The sequence below is a fragment of the Ochotona curzoniae genome, unplaced genomic scaffold, assembly GCF_017591425.1.
Source record: "Ochotona curzoniae isolate NIBS_2020 unplaced genomic scaffold, NIBS_Ocur_1.0 contig_1328, whole genome shotgun sequence".
In the NCBI taxonomy this organism is placed as follows: domain Eukaryota; kingdom Metazoa; phylum Chordata; class Mammalia; order Lagomorpha; family Ochotonidae; genus Ochotona; species Ochotona curzoniae.
The window spans coordinates 476,694-492,801 of record NW_024465041.1 but is presented as its reverse complement, the minus strand read 5'-3'; the positions used below and the strand labels follow the sequence as shown (position 1 = coordinate 492,801).

The 16,108-nt window shown below is 45.1% G+C and overlaps 1 protein-coding gene across 1 annotated transcript in view; it reads left to right on the top strand.

Annotated features, from left to right (window-relative positions):
- BFSP2 (beaded filament structural protein 2) overlaps positions 1-9,165 on the top strand; it is a 65,036-nt gene extending 55,871 nt beyond the window's left edge. The window contains exon 7 of the mRNA XM_040966129.1: positions 9,162-9,165. Within this exon, the coding sequence (XP_040822063.1) occupies positions 9,162-9,165 (4 nt within the window). The remainder of the gene's footprint in view (positions 1-9,161) is intronic.
- Positions 9,166-16,108: the final 6,943 nt, after the last annotated feature.

Sequence of the window (16,108 nt, the reverse complement as noted above, 5' to 3'; positions counted from 1 at the left end):
CATGCTACTGAACAAACACTGGATTGGAGAAGAAATTAAAGACAAATTAAAATTCCTTGAAACCAGTGAAAACTCAAAGATAACATACTAAAACCCATGGGACACCTCTAAGGCAATGTTTGAGGTAAATTTGTCATAATTGGTTCCTGCATTAGGAAACAAGAACGACACCAGGTAAATGAGTTCAGTGAACACGAAGATGATAACGAAAAACAACAGCAGAGTAATTCCAAGGACAGTAGAAAAAAATAATCAAAAAAGAGAATACACAAACTAGAGACCAATAAAACAATATACAATATCAATGAATCAAAGACTTGATTCTTTGAAAAAATAAACAAAATAGGCACCACACTGGACCAAATGACCAAAAAAAAAAAAAAGTGGGAGAAGACAAGAATTAATAATATTAAAGATGTAAAAGGGAACATAAAAACAGATACCTCAGTCATACAGAGAATAATCAGAAATTACTATAAGCAACTATACTCTAGCAAATCAGAAGACATTCAAGAAATGGGTAGATTTCTGGACTCATACCATCTACCAAAAATAAAGTCATGAGGCTACAGAAAATCTAAATGAACTTCCTATAACCGAGGCAAAGACTGAATCACTAATTAAAGCCCTCCCCCCTCAAAAAACAAAAAACAAAAAAACCCAAGCCCAGACAGCTTCACTGCTGAAATCTTCAAAGCATTCCAAGTAGAACTGACCCCTATTCTTCATCAGCTACTCAAAAGAATAGAAAGATAAGCAATCCTGCCTAATTCTTTCTACAAAGCAAAATCACCTTAATCCTAAAACCAGACATACATGTAACAGAGAAAGCTTTAGACCGATATCCTTGATGAATATTGATGCTAAAATATTCAACAAAATAATAGCCAACTGAATACAACAATACATTAGGCACCCGGACCAAGTAGGATTTGTCCCTTATATTCAGGGATGGTTTAATATACACATACCTATAAATGTCATATACCACATCAAGAAACTGAAGAACATAAATCATGATAGTCTCAATAGATGCAGGGAAAGCATTTGATAAAATGCAGCAGTCATTAATGCAAAAACTTTAAGCAATGTAGTTACAGAAGAAACAACCTACAGCATGATCAAAGCAATTTATGAAAAACCCAATGCCAGCATCACATCGAATGGGGAAAGATGGGAAGCTTTCCTATCAAAATTTGGAACTAGTTACGGATGTCTACTATCACCCCTGCAGTTTAACATAGTGCTGGACAATTGCAATCACCAGCATATGCATAGGTTGATTGAGGCGAAGGACTATGCTGGACCCTGTCCTGGCATGCACACACAACAATCATGCCTGGGATCACCTCAGATAAAGTTTCCTTGGGGATCCCCCCAAATGAACTGCTGGACTCAGAACCCCAACCATGAAGAGAAGTACAGTTTCTATGGTGTGACCATGGAGTGCAAGTGCCAAAGCTGAGTCTCCTCAGAGGCTCAGACAGAGCAGTGGACAGCATATGCAGGTGCACGTGGAGGCTATGGTAGTGCATTGGAGCCTGCAGAGGACACCTGGTACCACAGCAGAGGATGGAGGACAGAACAAATCAATCAACTACCCCAGCCATGTGTTGACAGTGAATATCTGGGCAAAAGGAGACTCTAAAATGAACTATGTCAGCCAGTGGGTTATGGAGAGATTTCATCATGCTTGGAATGGCAAGACTAGCAGCAATTCAGAACTGTTGAACTATTAAAATCATTTGAGCAGGACCCTCAGAACATGCCTCACCCTGGGTACCCTGCGATGGGTGAATGGGTGGGAGGCTGGATGGGGCTTCTCCGTTTATCTCCCTCCTTACTCCAGGTACAGAAAAAAAATACTAATAACGTGGCAACAATGGTCTTAGCCACTTTCCTATATCCCTTGTCCCTCTGAACCCTAATCAACTATATAAAGATCATAAAAATTAAAAAAAAAAACATAGTGATGAAAGTATTCCCAAGAGCCATTAGAGAAGAAAAAAAAAGCAATTAAAGGAATTCAAATTGAGAAAGAGGAAGTCAAACTATCTCTGTTTGCAGATGACATGATTCTGTAAATAAGAGAACGAAAACCCTCAACAAAGAAACCGCTAGAACTTAGATGAGTGCTTGGTAAGATTACAGTGTACAAAATAAACACACACAAGTGAAAACATGGTTTACTTGAAAAAGACGGATGGTATGTAATTGTAGTTATCCAAAAGGAGTAGTTCTGCGATCAAAATATGTATTTTGTATCTTTTGGCCTATTCCATTCATCAGCAATATAAGTTTTCTCTATGTGTCACATACCTATTCAAAATTACCTGTTGAAAAAAGAAAGTTGATTTCAATGCTAATCTAAAATCACTTTGGACATGAAGACTTCTCTGGAATTTGAGATATCATGAATTTTCTGCAAAAGTAGAAAATCTTGTTGGGAGGTGTGCTTAGCATGCTTTTTTTCTCTACAGCGCACTGCAGGAGCAGAAATTGTACTTAAGATGAAAAGGACAATGCATGGTTTGTTTGAAAGCTACTTGCAAGCTTGATGGTATGTGATGGTAGTTTCAACAAAATAAAGTTGTTCCATAATCAACTGGATTATTGCATTCGCCAGCACTCCGAGTTCCCTATTTATAACCTTCCCATTCAGCACTTTCTGGTGAAAGATCAGTTGTTTTCAATGTTACCTGGAAAGCACTTGGGCACCAAAGTTCTCTCTGGATTTTGAGTTAATACTGAGTTTACTGAGAATGTATAATTTTTTTTTTGGACTGGTGCTAAACATGATTTTTTCTATTCAGTGTGCCGCCTGGACATAAATGCTGCTTTAGATGGAACGCAACAAAGCGTGGTTTCCTTGAATGGTTGATTAGCATGATGGTATGTGAAGCTATTTCCTAATGCAGCATTTTATCTGTATCTTGTGGCCTAGTCACTTCACTAGAATTCTGAGTTGCCTCTTTGTAACATCTCTATTCAGAATCATTTGGTCAAAGAGCAGTTATTTTCAATTCCTCCTGAAAGTAACTTGGGCGCTGAGGACCTTTCAGGAGATTAAGGTAATAATGAGTTCACCAAAAATCTGCAACGTCATGTTGCATGCTGTGCTCAACGTGCTTATTTTCTATTCAGTGCACTCTATAAACAGAATTTTTACTTAAGGCAAAAAGAACAAAACATGGTAGACTTAAAGGTTTGTTTGGTCTGATGAGATGTGATAATCATGAAAAAATGTTCCAGCTCCCTAGCAATAAGGGAAATCCAAATTAAAACATCGATGAGGTACCACCTAACACCAGTAAGATTGGCCCACATAAACAAGAACACCAACGACGCTTGCTGGCGAGGATGCGGGGAAAAGGGAACCCTAATCCACTGCTGGTGGAGCTGCAAATTGGTACAGCCTTTATGGAAATCAGTCTGGAGAACACTCAAACAACTCAAAATCTGCATACCATATGACCCAGCAATAGCACTCCTAGGAATATATCCAAAACACCTGTTTTACGACAAACCAACATGCATCCCTATGTTCATTGCAGCACAATCAGTAATTGCAAAAACATGGAAGCAACCAAAATGCCCATCAGCAGAAGCTTGGATAAGAAAGCTTTGGTTCATCTACTCCATGGAATACTACTCAGCTATTAAAAAAAACAAAATGCAGTTCTTTGTGGCTAAATGGGCACAACTGGAAACTATAATGCTAAGGGAAATGAGCAAATCCCAAAAGGTTAGATACCACATGTTTGCCTTGATTTAACCTGTAATTTTTTGTTTGGTTGTTTGTTATTTTTTGAACCTGTCATTGATACTGTCTCAACCCAGATGTTTCGAAGAAGGGAACTTGCATTATTTTTAACATATTGTTTACCCAATACTATGTCAATTAATTCCATAATGTTGTATATTGATACTGAGGCCTTGTTGGGGCTTTTAACTGACCGGATCTTTACTCTGTTAGACCTATCTTCAGACCATAGAAGATCTCCCCAAGAGGCCACTGAACTTATCTGGACAATAAGACGCTGAACTTTATGCTAGGCATGTGTTTGCAAGCAATGAATCTCAACTGAACTTGAACTAGGGTTATGCAACAAGGTGGAGGAATCCACCATGGGGGGAGGGGTATGGGAGGGGTGGGGGGAACCCCCAGCGCCTATAAAACTGTACTACATAATACAATGTAAGCAACAATAAAAAAAAAAAAAAAGAACACATATTCCTTACCATACAGCCTATTCCATTCACCAACATTATGAGTTCCCTATTTGTAACATTCGCATATTTCACTTCCTGGTGAAAATTTAGTTGTTTTAGATGCTGCCTGAAAGTCAATTGGGGGGGGGGGAATAACTTGGACACTGAAGACCTCTTTGGATATTGAGTTAACAGCAGGTTTACTGAGAATCTACAACATTCTGTTACATGTTTCTTTTCTGTATAGTTTGCTCTATGAGCAGAAATGCTGCTTAGATGAAAGCGACAAAGTACATGTTAAAAGCATTATGGTTTGTGAAGATAGTTGTCCAAATGGAGTTGCTGTGTCTTCTGACTTTTCCATTCACCAACAAGCTAAGTTTATTAGTGAAACATACATAGTCAGCAATACTTGTTTTCAGCACTACCTGAGAAGCACTTGGGACACTGGAGTTTTCTTAGGTTATGGAGTTCATGATGAGTTTACCAAGAATTTAAAACATTCTCTTAAGTGCCATGCTCCACAGCTTATTTTCCATACATACATCGAACTCTGTGGAAGAAACCCCACTTTAGAAGACAAGTATCAAAAACTGGTTTCCTTGAGAATTACTTGTGAGCTTGGTGTTGCGTGAAGGTATTTTTCAAGTGGAGTTTCACTGTCATCAGAACACATATCATTCTGTCCAATTGCATTTAGCAGTGTGCTGAGCTTCCTAGGGGTAAGCAGCAGAGTCAGCAGAACTTGGTGAAAGACCAAAGTTGTCTCTGGATCCAGAGTTCATCACACATATTCTGAGATTCCTCAACATTCTGTTGTATGGTGCACTTCACACAGTTCTTTACAGTATGCTCTCATCACAATTCAAAATTTAGATGAAAAGTGATTAAGCAATATTTGCAAGCTCCTTATAAGCTTAGTAGTATGTGAGCTCTTTGTAAGCCTGATGTTATGTGAGAGTGGTTTCACAAATGGAGTTGTTCTGCCATCAGAACACGTATCTGTTCCTTGGTATACTTAAGTATATTCATTTCTATACAGTGCAGTCAAGAGCATTAAATGAAAGGTGACAAAACTCTTTTTTCCGTGAGAGCTCCTTGCAAGCCTGATGGTATGCAAAGGTAGTTACCCAAATGGAGTTATTCTGCCAACAAAGCAAGTATTATGTATCTCCTGGCTTATCTATTTACCAACGTGCTGAATTCTCTCTGTGGAACTCGCACATTCAGGACTACTTGGTGGTGAACCATTGTGCTGCAGGAGGGAACTAGGCAACTTCCATCTCAGGGCCTGGGTGGTGGGAGCTTCCAACAGCCTATTGATTGCTGGCAATACCCAAGCCAGGGCAAACTCAAGGCTTCGGCCCCTGGCCACAGCCACTGCTGCCACATGGTGAATGAGGCTTGGACTTACCTGGGCCCAACAGGCTTCTTATTTCCTGGTTAGTACACTGGCAAGGGATGTCTTGGGAGCAAAGTCGAGCCTGGGGACAGGTGAGGGGCTATGCCGAGCTGGGTCAGAGCAACCACGGGCACGTGCAAGATCAATGGCTGGGAATAGGCCTTGTTGGGCAGCTAGGAGAACACCCTGGCTAGGTGTGGGCTGCATCCTGGTCTGGATACGGCTATAGTGTTCCTTGGCACAAATGTAGACTGGGGTGAGTGCACCAACTGGGCTAGACTCCAATTCCAGGGTAGGTCTAGGATGGGCTAGGCTACGATTTTGCCCTTGCTGAGCCAAGTGTGAGCTATGTCTGCATGTGGAACAGACTAGACTTGACTGTAACACTCAACAATAATGACCAGAATGGGCTGAAGACCATTCAGGAAAGGCCATTGTTCCTGCCAGGTCAGGAGGTGGACTGAGTAGGGCTCGCCCATGGACTCATCCATGTGCGTGAGATCTGCCATTAGGAGAGGTTATGATGGAGGAACTTGGGAAACTCCTCTATCAGGACACTGTAAGGACTTATTCCAATATCCCACCCTGGACTCTGCGCCATTTCTTCTTCCTCACTGCTCATGGAATTCGCGCCAGTCCAGCCATCCACCAATCAGATGTAACCTGGCATTCCACCTGAGAATCCCACCTCTGATCTCCCAGCCCCTTTCCCAACCCCGCCTACTCACCAATCATCCCCAGGCATTCACCTGCAGACACCAATCCCCTGGGGCCTTGACCTCAATCCCTCCGAATCCCTGGCCCCCACACCTGGCAGACAAAAAAGGCCCCCAGGTGCGGTTCACTCTCTTGCTCTCTCTTGCTCTTGCTCTCCTTGGTTCCTCTCCCCTGCTCTTCCTCTCTCTCCTCCTTCTTACCTCCCTTCCCCCCTTCCCCTGTTCCTGCCCCGCTGGAATAAACTTCCTAAGATATGTCGTTGCGTCTGGTGTTTTCAGCTCACGGTAAAGAACCAGGTTGCGAGAATTAGCTGCGCGTAAAGTATCTTAATATCGTATGACCTAGAACTAGAACTCTTACACTCTTAAATAACTAACAGACACAGTCCATGGAGATAAGCCCACGACCAGGTGTAGCTCTGACACTTGAGCCCTGATTAATTATGTAAAGATCATCAAAATAAAACAAAAAAGAACAAAAAAATGGACAGACATGAGAAAGACATGAAAGAAGAAAATAAACCCAGAATGAGGACACGAGAGAAAAGCATATAGAGATTGAAAGAGAGAAGCAACTAAAGAGGCACCAAGGAAAAGCAAGCAAAAGCGTGAGAAAGTAATGATGAAGAATACCAAATAAAGGCGGGAGTCAGAAGTGAAATTATATAAGAGAGACAGGAGAGTGGGAGAAGGAGAGAAGAGCCAGTGAGAGGCTGACTACAGGGAAAGTGAAAAGGAGAGAGGAAAGCAGGAAACAGAAAGAAACCCCAAAAAACAGAGAGAAACAGCGAGAAACAGAACCTAAACGGAAAGGAGAGACCGAAGAAGAAAGAAAGAAGGACACATCCATGAGAAGGTAACCGACCCCCGCCCGGACGGAGGGGAGGACCCATAGACATGCGCATAGTGCAGTCCCAGCCCCGCCGAAGGTTTCTGGGGTGCCTCGGAACCCCCCACCCTGCCCGACCGCGTTTACTGCGCCTGCGCCAAACCGACTCTTTCCCTCCCTCCCCTCTTCCTTGACCCACAAACTCCGTGCCAACTGCGACCCCGAGGCCTCGCGAGACTTGAGACTTGTTTAGACGTGAGGGCCATCTTGGCATCTGTCGTCAGCACCATCTTGGCTTTTGATACTGTGGCCACTAGATGGCGCGCAGACACCATGATTGGATTCTTGAACCACGCTGTGATTCCTGGTGTGGAGTTAGTTGGGGCTGGGAAGGGAACAGGGAAGATGAAGGATAGGGGAGCAGGAAGAGCGAAGACAAGAGATAACAAGGACAACTCAGTTGTCCTTGAGCCCAGGGGTCAGTTCTAGATTCACCCCTTGGGCCACGGTTTTTCAGACCCAGGCCCAAACTCTTCTGGGGAACTTCATCTAGTAATGAGACAGAGAGTCAGAGAGAGAAAGAGAGAGAGAGAGAGAGAGAGAGAGAGAGAGAGAGAAGGAGAGAGAGAGAGAGAGAGAGAGAAGGAGAGAGAGAGAGAGAGAGAGAGAGAGAGAGAAGGAGGGAAGGACTGTCTCACCAAAATCAGGAACCTGATTCAGTTCATCCCAATGTTCCCAACCACGTTGGCACAGCAAAGACCTCCCTATACACACAGTTAAAACCCAGCCAGCACCTCATCCCAAGTCTGATCCCACAGTATGTGCCAGGAGGGAGGGAGACCTTTTCGCCATCCCTGTCTCTCCTGGATGACCCTCCCTAGGCAGTATTGTCACTAAGTATGAAAGGACTCTCTCCCTCCTGTGTCACAGCAGCAGAGGCCATGTTTGGCCAAAGCCAGCAGCAGGAACAAGATCAAATTGCTGCTCTCGTACAGCAAGTCCAGTGTGTCTCCTGACAGGTTGTTTAGTGCATGGACAGTGCCACAATGCCAGGATGCCCCATTGTCTTGCTTTCACTTTCTGCCGTTTTTTTTTTTTTTAAGATTATTTTTATTATTTTTTTTTAATTGGAAAGGCGGATATACAGAGAGGAGAGACAGAGAGGAAGATCTTCTGTCCGATGATTCACTCCCCAAGTGAGTGCAATGGCCGATGCTATGCCGATCCAAAGCCAGGAGCCTCCTCCTGGTCTCCCACGCGGGTGCAGGTTCCCAAAGCTTTGGGCCATCCTCTACTGCTTTCTCGGACCACAAGCAGGGAGCTGGATGGGAAGTGGAGCTGCCGGGATAGAACTGGCGCCCATATGGGATCCCGGGTGTGCAAGGCGAGGACCTTAACCACTGCGTCACCATGCTGGGCCCACTTTCTGCCTTTTTTTTCCCCTTGAGGTTGACTTATTTTCATCGGAAAGGCAGATTTATAGAGAGAAGGAGAGAAAGAGAGAGGAAGATTTCCATCCGTCTATGCAGTCCCCAAATGGCCACAACCATGGCAGGAGCTGTCCCAATCATGGCAGGAGCTGACCCAATCATGGCAGGAGCTGACCCAACCATGGCAGGAGCTGACCCAATCTGATCCAAAGCCAGGAGCCTGGAGCTTCTTCCAGGCTTCCCCCACAGGTACAGGGTCCTGTACACTTGGGCCACCCTCCACGGCTTTCCCAGGCCACAGACAGGGAGTTAGATCAGAAGTGGAGCAGCACGGACTTGAAAGTAGAGGATTAGCCTGTTGAGCTATTCTGTAGCTCCCTTGTGTCTATCCTTCTTGTAAGATCTTGCAAGACCCAAGAAGTTCCTCAGGGACAGAAAAGATGTGGAATGGAAACAGGTTAGAGATGTGAAAGAAGAGAGAGGAAAAGAGCGGGAGGAGGGAGAGAGAGAGATTGAAATTGAGTTAGTGAGAGTGTGACAGTTATTCAGTCTTCTCTGTTCCCCATTTGCAGGTAAGGTCCAGATAAGGAAACGGAGAAAGGGAGCAGCCAGGCTGGCTTTGGGTCTGTCTTTCTCTCTTGATTTTAGTTTTTTTTTTTTTTTTCCAGAGAATTTAGGAACTTGATTTTAGGAACACTTGTGAAGAATCTTTGTATAAACTAGTATCTCTGAATGGATTTCAGGGAGACATTAATATACCAACTCCCCACCTGAAATGTCAGCCTGATTCTGTCTCTGGCCATTGCCAACAGGGAGGGCCTCAGACTGGTCTCTTTATTATTAGAAAGGGACAAAGGAAGTTGGCTAGTGACACCTTTCTGGGCCTTTTGTTCCATGGCCAGGTACCATGGAAAGCAGGAACTCTCCTTTGTTTACGGAGAAGCATCTTTGAGGTGAACCTTTAAACAATGTTTTCTCCACCATTAATATGGGTATCTCTCTCTTTCTCTGTTAGAGTGTAGGTAAAATGTTAGAATGTTAGAATGGAATGTTATTCTTGGGCAGTGTGAGGTTCCTGCTACTTTGCTAGGACAGGAGGCGCCTGGACTCTGGGAAGAATCCACTCTAGTGATAAATCTGTTCCTTTCTGCTCTGCAACCTTGTGATCCATCAACTCACCCAGGTACAGGAGGGCAGAGGGAGGCGCAATTCTCCTCAGGTCCCAGGAACAGGAGGAAGATAAGGGTGTGAGAATGGGATGAGCCATAAAGATAATGGGTATGGGAATGGAGCAGACTGCTTGCGCCTGAAGGCCATAAAATGAACATGTCTAAAGTTGTTACTTGTGATGTATGTCTCAGCTAAAAGGGCCTATATAATCTCCTGCCTTTTGCTAGTTCGAGGTCCGACCTCCGCTTGGCTGGCCAGTGTTCCTTAAGTCTGCTCTGACCCCAGCACACTGGCGCAGTAAACTCTTGTTTACTTTTTGCATTGCCAGCAAGACTCTTTGTCGTTCTCTGGGAGTTGACTAGCTTGCACCTAATGTCCGGGGAGCTCTAGCCAGGACCCTAACAAATACATGTGTGTGTGCCTTCAACCTCTAACCCAGAGCCTACATGATTTGTGATCCTTGAACCCTACTGCCAGAAGCAGGTTCCCCAGAACCACATGCCTGCCATACAGCAGAGGTAACGCTGGAAGAGTGGAAGCATTTGGGTATTTGGTCTCTCCAGATAGTCCTCTAGCAGGCTGGTTAAAAGCTAGGCCAACTTGAAGGTTTCTGAAAATATTGAGATGCCCTGAAACCTGTGTGAAATCTCTCCTGAAGATCAAGTGGATCCATTTTCACAGCCACTGCCTGCTGGGAGCCTGCACAGCAACATCTCAATGCCAAGAGCCCAGTGTATCACCTGAAACAACCAGGAAAACTTGGTCCTACCCCACATCACAGCACAGCAGACGGCTAACAAATGACCCAACTGGGCAGCCCAGGTGCTGCTCTCATTGGGGCACTGGGTTGTCCTGGGTTAACCAAGGCTGTTGGAGTTGCAGGTGGACTGCCATGTCTGGCACTGTAGGGTGGTCTCTCTGTTTATTATTTTGAAGGTGAACGTTAGGGAGAAGATGGAAACCCAATTAGCAAGCCTTTGCTAAAAGCAGCATTATGAGATCTGATCTCACAGCAACAGCATTAGGAGTCTCCTGTTATTATCTTCCCTTCTCCCATTCCCTCTCTCTTTCAAATAAACTGATGACCGTAGCAACAATAAGAAAATAGTTTTAACTTTTGCTATGATTCAACTAACAAAGGATGGCATTAATATTAAGCTTATACAGTTCTTTAGATGTAGATGTCATCATCCCCTACTTTACAGGTGGAAAAAGTTGAAACTGGCAAGGGTAACAGGCTCAGCACCCCACCCTTGGTCTCAATTCCATTCTTACATAAGGACCGTGGGCTATCTGCACCATTTGCTTAGTTATAGTACTTGAAAGAAAACGCACATGAGAATCAGGAGATCATTTGCCCATTCTAGACAACCTGATTGGAGACTTAAGGTGCAACAAGTGGAAAATGGCTTGGAATCTCTTCTGGGGCCTGAGTGTCTGCCACTGCTGAAGCCTTCCAGAACTGTGACAGTTCAATGAGGTCAAGTTAACAGCTGCATTGAATTCTCCCAGGGAGTAGAATCTGGAAGAGGGAGAATGATGGACATCCTCAGTTGAGAATACCAACTCATGCAGCATAACTACAATGTTGAGTTCTACCGATTTTCCTTTCGCCTGTATAACCCTGATCCCCGTGCTACAGTGTGACAAAACAGGACTGCAGCAGGATGCCTATCTGGAACACAGCAATCCAGACCCAGCGCTCTGACACTCAGCATGCACCAAGCTCCCACGTGGGCCAGCCATGATCCCAGAGCATCTCACAGCAAAAGGATTAAATATATTTCAGCGTCTGTAGGAGGCAGGCTGACCCTGCTACACAGAGAAGTTGACAAGGCCACCTAGCTGGTGAGACTCCACAGACATGCTCCACTTACCCTATCAGGGATCAGGCTATCTCAGCAGGCCAGCCCTTGCTTGAACTCCTTGCTGCTCTTAATGATCTCACTTGCCCAGCTGCTAGATGACATCTCTGGACCCCAATACTCTGACCTCTAGCCCTTCAAGAGAAGGCTGGGGCAGGGGACACATTACAAGATATCAGGTCAGCCCATGCACACAATACTGCAGTGGAAAATGGATGATTGTTGCAGGTAATGGGAATAAACAGGAGAACCTATAGCATATCAGGTGAGTGAGGCAAGCATGAGCCCCTGTGACCTGGGAAAAGCACGTGGCCCCACACACCACCACATTCTACAACAAGATGCATGCACCCACCAGGCCAGGTTGTATGTAAAGCTGACCAGAAGATATTTGAACATCTCATATTCATGTCACTCCAAAGAACCTTTAGAGATTGCAATCGCATGGACAGGTCATCCTTGGATCAATAGGATTCTAGTGAAATTCAAAAAGAAGCACCATGAACAAGAGCCCCAGCCACTTTACTGGGAACCTTCACTCAGACAGGCACCAACTATGAATGAGAGAACCTTTTCTGTCTTATGTTTTTAAGTGCCAGCCTTTATAAAAGTTCCTCTCACACAGTGTTGAATAAATACTAGGTCTTCCCACTTGCCTGTTCTAGTTTTTCTATGTAGGGAAAGTCAAAGACAGCTGAGATCTTTTCCAACATCTCATCTTTTGCCCTGATTTATTGTGTTTCAAATCTTTGTGATCACATTTAAATTTCTAACATGTGCCAATGTATCAAGAACTGGTGGATGATATATCATGCAAGCAGACACGTACACATGTAATTCTCATCTGTTGGGGCGTGATCAAGTGTAATTGACCAACAATCCCCATGTCACAGCTGAGCAGTGGCTGTCACCTCCCACACACTCATTGAGCACGAGTCTACATTGGGGTCATTGGCAGTATAATGGAAGGGAAGCGTGTTCAACTATGTGATCTGGTTCCCCAAAACCACAAGGATGCCCTGTGCAGTGTTCAGCGGAGCATCACATTCATCTTGGCCCAGGACTAATGCCAACAAGGGTTTATTTATGGGAATTGTCATAATGCTATTTCTCCAGCTCACAAATCTGTGACTCCCTCCCCTGCCTTGCTGTTGACTTCACACCTCCTAAAACTTCTAGGAGCCAGGTGCCAAGAGGCAGTGTTGTTGAGAACTGTCATCTCAAGCTCCAGGCTCCTGGCTTGGCCCAGCTCTGGCTGTTGTGACCATCTAGGCGGTGAACCAGCAGATGGTACATTCTCTCTGTCTTCGTTTCTTCCCTCTCCCTCTCCCTGTTCTTCTCTCTCTTCCTCTCTCATTTCCTGTATAAATAAAGCTTTTTAAATAAAAAGTTACTTTGTATCCATGGGAATGGAGTACGGTGGGGAACATTGGGAAAAGGAGTCTTTCAGCAGCTCCTGGTGTTTCCACTTCAAGCAAAAGCAGGTACCCTTCATGGTGCTGATATATAGGTCACCTCTGTAACAAAATACTTGAAGTGAGAGACTTTGTGCTTGACTGGTATATCAGGAGGTATGAAGTCAACAGCAAGGCATGGAGGGAATCTAACAGATGGGAGAGTTGGAGAGATAGCCCCTTAAAATTTACTGATTTTTAAAAATTTGACATACTTAGAGCAAGGGAGTGACAGATTTTCATCCTTTGGTTCACACCTCCAAATGGCCACAACATCCACTTCTGAGCCAGCATGAAGCCAGGAACCACAAACTATCTGGATTGTCCACAAAAATGGCAGGTAGTCAGTTGGGTCATTTCACTGATTTCCCAGAGGTGCTAAAGTGGAGCAGCCAGCATTCTCACTGGGACTGCATTATAGGATATGGGTGCAGCCATGTTTGCTGCACGCTGCAGCCACATTTGTTGAGCCATAGCATGCTGCGGCCATGCTTGCTGAATCATGGCAGCTGCTCTTGCCTTGGCTTCCTTATGTGATGTCAAAGTCTTGTGGTTACACTTGGCTGTGATTAGATAAAAGACCAGAGTGAAACTTCTGCCCACTCTTACATAAGTTAGCATATCCCATTTTATTGTGCATAGCAAACAATCACACAGCAGCTATTTTCAACACAAAGGTGGCATTTCCTAGCAGCTGTAGAACAGAAGTCCAGGCCATCAACTCCCTTCCCTGCACAGGGTCTCTCACCCAGACATCCAAGATGGACTTGATATTGAGTGTCCTGGATTTACAAGGGTGATGGCAGTGGGCTGCTTGAGGCTGGAGGACTACCCCGAGGTTTCCTGCTCTTTCTGTCTTCCATCATGCTGCTATGCGCACAGATCCAGCTCCAGACACACACCTGTTCAGGGATCTTGGAGGTTGGCAGTCATGCTGCAGTCTCTCTCCATCACCCAGAAGAGCTGGTAAGGAGACGTGGTTGTTGTTGTGGTCCCAGTGCCTTGGGACACAGGAAACCCCAGGCTGAAACGAGCCATCACCCAATAGCACTGATTGGACACCTGCTACCCAATTAATAGAAGGAATCCTGGGAGGTGGGCTGAGTGAGACATCAAACTTGCCCTAAATCTGCTTGGTGCAAAGACAATTAGTCTTGATATGTAAGCTAATAGATAAATTGAGTTGCAAATTTCTTTCTTGCCAAGAGCCTTCAACAAAGTTTACTTCCTGTTCATTAGGGACCCAATAGATATTTCCAACTGGAGAAGCTTGCATACCTTATGGCCAGCTTGCCAAACAGCATAAAGTTACTCCTAACACACCCACCCTCCAGTCTCCATCTCAGAGTTCACTGCACCTCTGTTTTTACCCATTAAACTCCTATCTCCAGCACCAACCACTAGTAATAGTCACAATAAAGCAATTTCAGGATGGAAGGCCTTGAAAATGTGAAAAATTAAAGTGCTCCTGATGCTGCCAAGAGGAAGTTGCTGCAAGCCATTCCACTCTGCCAAAACAAGGCTCCACTCAACCTAGCTGAGACTCAGCCACATGTTTGCAGCTCTGCAGGGGAAGGGAGACAGGGAGCTCTGGGGAAACCAGGCGGCCACTCCTGAGTAAACATTTTGGACTTGGAAGACACAAAAAGATAAGAGTCTCAGTCCCCAAAGGTTTTTCCAAGAAACCAAAGAACTGGGCCTGCATATGTGCTCATGGTGGAGGCAAGGAGAAGCAATCCACCAATCAGAGTTTTCACTGAAGAACAGCAAGAATGGAGCCTTGCCTCTGTTTCAAGATCTGAAAGGCAGCTGCAGCCCGCCTGGCACTGATCCCAGAAATTGCTGTGGAGGGAGATCATCCCCTGGACAGGGGCACTGGGCCCTCCCTGATATGGCACTGACCCCACAAATGGCCGTGACGGGAGACCATCCCCTGGCACTGGGCCCTTCCTAATATGCCCGGCTGTGACTACCCTCTCCTTGGACTTGTGAGCAGGGAGAGTTCACCCTGATCAGACCCTGATCAGAGGGGATGTGCAACCTCTCTCTCAGGTGCCACTGTGCGGCCAAGGCAGAACTAAAGCAATCAGACAACACCCAAATGTCAAGGTCCAGGGGTACCCCAATAGTCAAATTGATGAGCTCATGTTTCCCTTATGGCTCCCTTTCCCCTAGAAGGTCCTCTCTCCCTGGACCTCTTGTTATCTTCACAGTGGATACTAGGCTGGTCCCACCACAGAGGGAGCCACCATCCTTTCCTGTAATCGTGGATCCTTCTGGAAGGTGGGAGGTGCCTACATATTCATCTCTGGTTCTACAGAGCTCCATTGCTGTTGCCATAACAGGAGGTCACAATTGCTCTTAGCATTAATCAGAGTTCCATAACACAACTAAAATCCCTTACCAGGGCAGAGTTCCCTGATGCAAGAGAAGTTCCTTCCAGGCTTCACCTCTCACGGGCCCACCACCTCCCAACATCATGATGCTGAAGACCAAGCCTCCCACATACGAACACTTGAAGGACCAACACTCCAAACACAGCAGCCTCTCTCCCCAAGGAGCCACCTCTGAGAACTCCAAATGACCACCTCAGGCCCACAGGGTAAGGGTACATCTCTCACAAATGGTTACAGCTCTGGGTAACACAGTAGCCAGCTCTAGGATGTGCAAAGATGCACAGAGCTAGATGTGAGCAGCTGTAGGCTTGTTGGCACCACCGAGCATACAGATTTGTCTGAGCAAGACAGCCTTTGAATAATCACAATTAAGAGCCTACATTTTAGAAGAAGATCCAATTTAACTTAGAACAGGACAAGACAAAGTGAACGAACTCATTGGCTCAAATGTTATGCTACCTTGCTACAAAAAGGAGTTTTCAAACATCCAAGCCTTAAGAAAATGAAAAATGATATCCATGTAGCCTCCTAGTTGTATGCTCAACTCAAACACAACATCAAGATCGCAAATGCCAATGTTTCACAGAGAAGAGCTGTCACCTCCCCAGGTGCCCAGCAGATGGGGACGGGGAAA